Source organism: Bubalus kerabau, chromosome 9, assembly GCF_029407905.1.
Source record: "Bubalus kerabau isolate K-KA32 ecotype Philippines breed swamp buffalo chromosome 9, PCC_UOA_SB_1v2, whole genome shotgun sequence".
Classification (NCBI taxonomy): domain Eukaryota; kingdom Metazoa; phylum Chordata; class Mammalia; order Artiodactyla; family Bovidae; genus Bubalus; species Bubalus kerabau.
The window spans coordinates 42,090,829-42,099,615 of record NC_073632.1 but is presented as its reverse complement, the minus strand read 5'-3'; the positions used below and the strand labels follow the sequence as shown (position 1 = coordinate 42,099,615).

At 39.7% G+C, this 8,787-nt stretch overlaps 1 protein-coding gene across 1 annotated transcript in view; it reads right to left on the bottom strand.

The window, feature by feature from the left end:
* Positions 1–6,924: 6,924 nt before the first annotated feature.
* The window catches only part of TRAPPC3L (trafficking protein particle complex subunit 3L), a 39,211-nt gene continuing 37,348 nt past the window's right edge, over positions 6,925–8,787 (bottom strand). The window contains exon 5 of the mRNA XM_055535111.1: positions 6,925–7,044. Within this exon, the coding sequence (XP_055391086.1) occupies positions 6,925–7,044 (120 nt within the window). The remainder of the gene's footprint in view (positions 7,045–8,787) is intronic.

Sequence of the window (8,787 nt, the reverse complement as noted above, 5' to 3'; positions counted from 1 at the left end):
GACCATGTTTGGTACTCAACTTTTATTTTTATAGCTTTTTCTATAAAATCTACCATCCCAAAGCTGAAATGAACTTTCTGGGTTATCACATGGTCTGCCTCCCTACCACCAAGCCAGATTTGCTGCAGACATTTTTACCTCTAAAAGGTAGCTACCAGGCATATCACTGTGTTCAGGTACATTTAACTTTTGACTATCAACTAGCACAAATCTTTGCCAAGAGATGGTTGGCCCAGTCTGTGCATAGAAACACCATCTTATTCAACTACTGGACCTGGAGAAGTTGAATTCTTGGCAAAAAATTTGCCCCTGGAGCTGTCTAAAGTGAGGCAACTAGTATTGGCCTCCTTTCCCCCATTCATTCATTTTGGTTTGACATCCTTAGGAGAGACCCCACCCAGCGGCTGTTTAGAAAAGTTTAAAGAGGCAATTTCCACCTCTTGAGGGGGTTGAAAGGCACACGGTTCACACCTGGAGCTCTTCCAGACTGTCTGAAATCTTTTAGGCGGCCATATGACAGTTATAGGTTACAAATTTTAGGGACTGCTGATAGTGGGGATGGGGATTTGCTTCTTTCTGTTATTTTTTAAAATTTAACTTTTGTTTTATGTATGGAGCATAGTTGATTTACAATGTTATATTAGTTTCAAGTATACAGCAAAGGGATTCGGTTATACGTATACTCTTTCTGTTAGTTTTAGAGTATCTCTGCAGCAGTAAAATTTATGACCATGGACATTTTTTACTTATTGGATCCAGCTTTCATACAGCTTTTCCTGTTTTTTTTTTTTTTTTTTTTTCCCTAATAGTGGCATTTGTCAGCTTTTTACAGGATTCTGTGTGACCCTTTGGAAAATCTTTCCCAAAGAGAAACTATGCCATTTCTTCTAATCTTTGGTAAAATAGTTTTGGAAGAGTTGGTCATTCAGCTCTGTGACTGTCCATGGCCATCCTCAGCGGTCACTTTTTGGTGTGTACCAACAGCAGTTTCAGAACACAGGGCATTCTGGAGCAACTTTGTAGCCACAGTTCTAATCATCACGAGGAAGAGCTCCTTAAAAGAGCCCACTGCCGAATCGCCCCATCTCCTTCCCAGATGGAGGGAATTTCGCTTATGATCCACGTGGAGTCTGAGGGAAGAGCACCCAGTGAGGCTGTTATAGCCCGGGTGTTGATGCCAGGGTGCAGGATGGTCCGTTAGGGCTCAGGGGAAGAAAAGGTGATCTGTATTTTCCCCTCAGGCTTGTGTACAGTCTTCAAGCTGAAGGTAGGGCGTTTTCTGTTTCTGGGTGTGAGTGCTGAGAGGATGGGCCATGACCTGCCCCAGCAGGTATCTTCATACAGCCTCTGCCCACCTCCATCTCCACAAAGACCTTGCATATTGCTTCAAGGCAAAGACTGAGGCCGGGGGTGACAAGCTGCATCAAGGTCTACCCCTCACGCTACCAATCCCACTCCTGTGTGTGCCCACGCTCACCATCATCACTTTTCTGAGGGGAAGGGTAGTCTTTTTGTTGTTTAGAGTCAAATGTTTTTCTTATGATCTGAATCTTGTCCGTTTCTACCTTCTAACAATCTTATTTTATCAATCCTTCTCTCTCTCCTGTATTTTTATGCCTGCATTCTTTAAAAATAAAAAGGAGAGAGCAAAAGCCCAACTTTATACCAACTATCCTACATCTCTTTCTACTTATGGTCAAGTTCCAAGAATCACCTGTCCTAGCATCTCACCTTGCACTGACCCTTCAACCTACCATAATGAGGCTGCTGCCTTCGTCTTGCCCTGTAGCTACCCTGAGACAAAGACCCTCTCCTCATCAATCCAGTGTCCCTTTTCTGGACTGATTTTCTTGGCTGTTCTATGGCATCTAATCCCTTGACCACTCTCCTCTCCTTGAAACTCTCTTGGCCTCAGTATTACCAGTTTCCCCATCTCCATCTCTGACTGAAGGTCCAGCCTCACCTGTGTTCTTCTTTCTGTGCTACCTCTTGAATGGTGATATTTCTCAAGATTCTATCTTTGCTCCTTGTATTTTGTCTTCTTTCTTTCATCTTTTGGCTGTGTGGTACAGCATGTGGGATCTTAGTTCCCCAACCAGGGATTGAACCCAAGCGCTCTGCTTTGACAGTGTAGAGTCTTAACTACTGGTCCACCAGGAAGTCTTGCTCCTTGTATTTGCTGAGGTCCATGCTCTCCCCGGATGTGGCCATTCTTATCCTCTGCTTTTACTATTGTTCATATACTGATGACTCCAAAGTCCATCTTCAATTCAGACTTCTGAGCTCCTCATATTTTTTGGATGTTTCAAAGGCATCTCAAGACTCAAAATACTCAAAGCTTGTTAGCTTCTTTCCTAAGCTGCCTCCTTTTCTTGCATACCTCACTCAGCCTCTGAAGTCTGATTGCCAACTCTCTTGACTTACTGCTTCCATGAATAATTCACTTAAGGCAGGCACATTTAGACCCTTTGTGGTTTCAGCTCCAGCCCCTTCTCTCTGTTACCGACTTAATACCTCACAGCTTGTTAAGAAAATGAAGTGACATACCACATAATTAACATGCCTAGCACCTGATAGAAATCTTAACTGAATTTTAAACCAAGAAAGCAGCCTTTCCAGGTGTTTCTGTTGTTTGGTATACACGGACCACTGGGAGTTTCAGCACTTCCTTTTTTAAGTCATTAAAATCAATGTGGTTCACAGGCTACACGGAAATAGCAAGTCACTAAATACAGTTTGCTGACTTGAAAGATTTAGGCCACTGGGAGGCTCCAGAAATTAGAAGGTTTTGACTTGGAAATCCTCAGGTGACTCCAGGTGTGATTTAAGTTTCCAGTAGAAATAGTTGAAGCAGCAACTTGAAATGTATGATTTTTTTTTTTTAAAGAGCTACCACTGATTGCAAATGTCTTCTTTCTATGAAATTTCATTTTTCTGGAACCTGTGCCACGTAGACACACACTATAATTCAGGTTCTATTCTCTGTCCTGTAACCTTTTCCTCTCTGTGAGGAAAAGAGCTATTGTCAATTCAAATTTTATTCCACTGAGCAATCAATCACGTAAAAAAAAAAAAGCATTGATAAAGAGTTATTCTCTTTGGTATTCTCCAGTGTGTTGCAAATTGTCTGGCCTATCACATATTTATCATGCCATGAACTTTGCTGCATTATTTTAACAGAAACCCAACTCTGTTTGCTTAAGGAATATAGTACATTTATTGCCTCATGTAACAGACAGGTTTTTTTTTCTTTTCAATCCATTCAGTCTCAACCCTTCCCTATGTCAGCAGTGGTGATTCTGGTCTGGCCAATGCCATGTCCCGATTGGCTTGGAACTAGGTGGGATTTTCACCCAGGAAAAAGCCACTATGCCTAGCTAATAGCAGTGGAGCTGGGGCTGTGGATGACTTACCCTGAAGTAGACACATTGCCTCATAAAATGGGGGGCACCTGAATAGAAGCATGTCGTTCTTTTAAGAGGGGTAAGATACAGTCAGCCAACAAATGTCCATTACATGAAGCATAGTGATCGAGAGAACTTAAAAAGGAAGTAAGGGAGTTGTAGGGACATTTCTTTGGAAGAAAAGGTGCACGCAGTGGCACTAGACCTCCTAGAAGAAAAAGAAAGTGGAAGACAAAAGAGACTGAAAGAAGAAAAGCAAAGAAAGATCTAAGTGGGAAAGACAGAGTCTGGGTATAAGGGAGAAGAAGGAATTATCCTAGGACATTTATTTCTTAACTGTTTTTAGTGAAGTATTTCCAACTGTTCATGTGCTTTGTTTAACCTCTCGTCTCTCTTTTTTTTTGTTTTTGTTTTATTTAACTTTACAATAACCTCTCGTCTCTTAAGGAAACACTTGAAACATAAAATTTTGCTTTTCTGTGGCTATGGCTTTTTTTTTTTTTTTTCAATTTTAGAGCAACTATTGCTGACTGAATAAAGACTACACGTTTCCTTCTCAGATCACAAATAGGTACCTTATACCGACTGCATCTCTCTACTATCTGCTGATTATTTGCCATAGCCACTATAGGATGACCACTAGTCATGTCCAGTTACAGTTCTGGAAGATTCCCAGAATAAGGAAGTACAGCAACTGGACTGATTCTTTAAGGAATATGCAACGAAGTGTAAAGGAAACTCAGCTCTCTTTTTTAAAGAGAGCATCCTTTGTTACACCAGGTTTCTAGGGCTGGGAGGCACCCTCATCAGGGACAGCTTCAGTGTTACTGAGAAGAAATGAATTAGACTCTGTAGCTGGTGGATGAAGCTGTGAACTATCACAACTACCCAGAGTCTATGGTCCCAAGTGGAGAGACACTAAGCAATGAATAATATATCTTTTAGCATTTACTGTATTACTTAACCAGAGAAGGCAAGTACTGGCACCCCGCTCCAGTACTCTTGCCTGGAGAATCCCATGGACGGAGGAGCCTGGTGGGCTGCAGTCCATAGAGTCACTAACAGTCGGACACGACTGAGTGACTTCACTTTCACTTTTCACTTTCATGCATTGGAGAAGGAAATGGCAGCCCACTCCAGTGTTCTTGCCTGGAGAATCCCAGGGACGGGGGAGCCTGGTGGGCTGTAGGAGTTGTAGGGACATTTCTTTGTCTATGAGGTCTCACAGAGTCGGACACGACTGACGCGACTTAGCAGCAGCAGCAGTGTTACTTAACATTGAGCAGATATTGGTTAAAGTGACCTCTTTGGTTATAAAATTTTAATATCATCTTTGCATGTCAAGCATCTGGGTTTCCGAATTTCTACTTTGGTCCTTCATAAACGAGGAGAGGGAACTTTCCACTTATTCTTGATAGTCCATTGTAACTAAAGAGATCCAGGCTTCCAATAACTAGTGGATGAAAGTGAGAGATTTGAGAAGACAATAAATAGATGAGCAGGCTGCTGAGAGACATGTGTCTGATTCCTGGCAGCTTTAAATGGTGAACAGGCAACCAAGGCAGGCCTCCTCGGCAAACAGCTGGGGAACCATTTGACGATGCCATTTGAATAACCCTAAATTACTCCTCTGTCCCAAACCTTTCTTCCCTTTTGGCTTTACCAAGATGATAGAAATCTCTGCATTGATCAAGGTTTGGGGTTCAGAGTGAAAGCTTTTATGAAATAAAGATATTATATAACTCTGTAGTTTATGCTGTGCAGTTTCCATGTTCTTTGTGTAAAGACTCAACTTCACACAAAGGCAATGAAGAGACACTTGGAGCCCAGCAGGTGGTGTGCAACCTTCCTTTACTAAGAAATGTTTCTGTTTTCTTGGATTCCCACTCTGTTTGCAGAGAGACACCATTTCATGAATCTTGGATGTTCTCCCTCCTCACCTTTTATCTTTTCAATTCATCTCTTCTGTCCCTCTCCATGAACCTGGATCCTTCCCACTTATTCTTTATGTTCAAGGTCGATCCCCTTTGACAGAGAATTCTGGACCTGTGTTACATAGTACAGCAACTGAAGCCACATATAGCTATTGAACATTTATAATGTGACTAGTGTGACTGAGGAAATGAATTTTTAATGTAGTTTAATTTTAACTAATTTAGATTTAAAAACTGAAACTATTGAACAACACTAAACACTGTTTTGTTGTTTTGGTAGAACTGCATTTCACTGTAAATTTACACTTTGAAAATTTAGCATTGAATTGAGATGTGCTAAAAGTGTAAAATACACATTAGAGCTCAAAGATTTAGTATAAAAAAGAATGTAATATATCGATAGTAATTTTTATATTAGCTAAATATTAAAATAATATTTTTGATAACTAGTCTAAATGAAATAAATTATTAATGTTACCTATTTCTTTTTATTTTTAATGTAAAGAATTTAATTAGAAAATTTATATATGAGTCTCATAATTCTATTGAATGGCACTTTCTAGATTCTCATTTTTCAGAAAGGAGCAACAATTGAATACAAACAAGCCACTCTCTTGGTTACATGGATCACCTTTTGTAGCATAAATTCAATGCCAAGAGAACTGTCTCCCAGGGTGAGGAAAACAAAAAAGGATAGAAAACAAACCTCATCCTGAAGCTACTACCAGTTTCAACACTCAGTGCCACTGAGAGTATTAGATTAGCTGCCCAACATACTTTGTACAATTATTTTTAAGGGATAAAAATGACCAAAATTTCTAACTGAAAATAAGAAAGTATTCTCAAAGAACATTATGTATCTCTCATTTTATTTCCTGGCCTGACCAACAGCAATATTTCATGAATAAAGGAAGGAATTTAGTTACTACTATCTAAAAATTAAATTAATTAAAATTAAATGTTATTTTAAAATATTTCAGAGTTACCATCCAAATAAATAGGTTGTCTTGATAATTATAAACCAGTAGTAACTTCAGGAGGCTGAAGCTATAAGCCAAGCCAATATATGAGAAAAGTCTATGGCTATAGATATTTAGTCTATATCTACAGCTTCATGAAACTATGGAAAATTGTGGCAATTGATATCATTTCTATAGAGAATGCAATACACAATATCTAGAAACTATCTTTATATAGTGAATTTTATATCTTTTCATCCGTTTTTCCAACAAGAAGAGATAAATACCCCAACTGTGTAGGTGGTATGCTTCTTTTCCATTACCATAAGTAAATGAAATAAACAGACTCTTTTAGACTAGACTATATAATATATAGAATTCATGCTTGCTATCTTACAAGGAGTTATTTGTATGTGAAATCTTGTGGACTTGAGATTGAAAATGTGTGATTTACAAGCAAAGAAAAAACAGCTTTAAATCTTAGTGCCCTGCATTTCAAATTTCTGGCTGATTTATAAGCCTTTTAAATCCCATGCTATTAAGAAATTCAAAATTTATATGGCTATATATATTTAGCTAATATTAACTCCTCAGCCAGCCAGCCTGTGGCATTTTGCATGCTTTTCTTCATTTTTTCCATCTGTATTTTTTCTCATCTAGCTTTTTCAGAAATGTTATTCCTATTTCTGTCACACTGTCGCCTTTTAGTCTGTCTTGCAAGAATGTAACATCAGCCGCCAAATGAACCTAGGGGGGGGAAAAAACAGGCTTATATCATTCAGCTTTTTAAAAAAACTCTTAAATTTTTCTATTTTTCAGTTTGATATACCCCATAAAGAGCTCACTTTCCTTGTGGAATGATAAAAAGGGCTTGTTTTGTGGACGAAGGGCCCTTTACTGTCTGTCCTCCTCTGATGGTCTGGCTGTGGTCAGCTCTGTGTGTGAGTCTGCAAAGAGAAGGGTGGTCCAGGACAGGCTCAAATCATCCTGGTTGATTGTCAGGCAAGCCCAGAATGTGGGCCCATTTTTGCTCACATTATAGGTCTAAACTGTGGATCCATCTCAGGAAGAACACAAATTCCCAACTCAGTGATGGCCTTGACCCAACGTGCCTTGCCAAACAGAACTTCCAAGGATAAATGGCTTCTTAAACGATTCTTCTCCAGCTGACTTGCTATAAGTCATTCTGTCATTAGCTCAATAACATAATCATTTGTCCTAACAACATTTAGCAATCACTTACGGCTTTGAGAACTATGAAACAACACCAACTAAATAAATTATAAGTATAAAATTAAACATTGAGATTGTGGACTTGAATATTTGATACCCAGGCCTTCTTTTCCATGATAAAGCATTTCTCATTTCTCAGACATTGAAGTAAACCCATAGGGCTTACTTCTCTATTCGTTAAAATACTCACAAAAGAGCAGCATATTGCTGACCTACCCTCAACAGAGTGCCTTTTCAGTTATTTTAAGTCACAGAAATACTGCTAAGTCACGTCAGTCGTGTCCGACTCTGTGTGACCCCATAGACGGCAGCCCACCAGGCTCCCCCGTCCCTGGGATTCTCCAGGCAAGAACACTGGAGTGGGTTGCCATTTCCTTCTCCAATGCATGAAAGTGAAAAGTTGAAAGTGAAGTCGCTCAGTCGTGTCTGACTCTTCGCGACCCCATGGACTGTAGCCCACCAGGCTCCTCCGTCCATGGGATTTTCCAGGCAAAAGTACTGGAGTGGGGTGCCATTGCCTTCTCCGAAGTCACAGGAATAAATAAGATAAATAAGCAAAAATACCTAGTAAAAGCAAATAAGTGAAAAAGCCTGGGTCTACTAATTAATATTTATTGAGATCTGACTCATTCCCCTCTCTTACTAAGAATTCCTTGGTCAACCAGCTTGCCTTTGTTAAACCGTAGACGTCGGTGTGCCAAATTATTTGCTATTTGAGTGCAAAAATATACCTTTGTGATGCCCATCACCTGGTAAAAGGATATACACTGCACTTTGAAATAAAAAGCCTCTTGATGAAAGTGAAAGAGGAGAGTGAAAAAGTTGGCTTAAAGCTCAACATTCAGAAAACAAAGAGCATGGCATCTGGTCCCATAATTTCATGGGAAATAGATGGGGAAACAGTGGAAACAGTGTTAGACTTTATTTTTTTGGGCTCCAAAATCACTGCAGATGGTGATTGCAGCCATGAAATTAAAAGACGCTTGCTCCTTGGAAGGAAAATTATGACCAACCTAGATAGCATATTCAAAAACAGAGACATTACTTTGCCAATAAAGGTCTGTCTAGTCAAGGCTATGGTATTTCCAGTGGTCATGTATGGATGTGAGAGTTGGACTGGGAAGAAAGCTGAGTGCCAAAGAATTGATGCTTTTGAAGTGTGGTGTTGGAGAAGACTCTTGAGAGTCACTTGGACTGCAAGGAGATCCAACCAGTCCATCCTAAATGAGATCAGTCCTGGGTGTTCTTTGGAAGGAC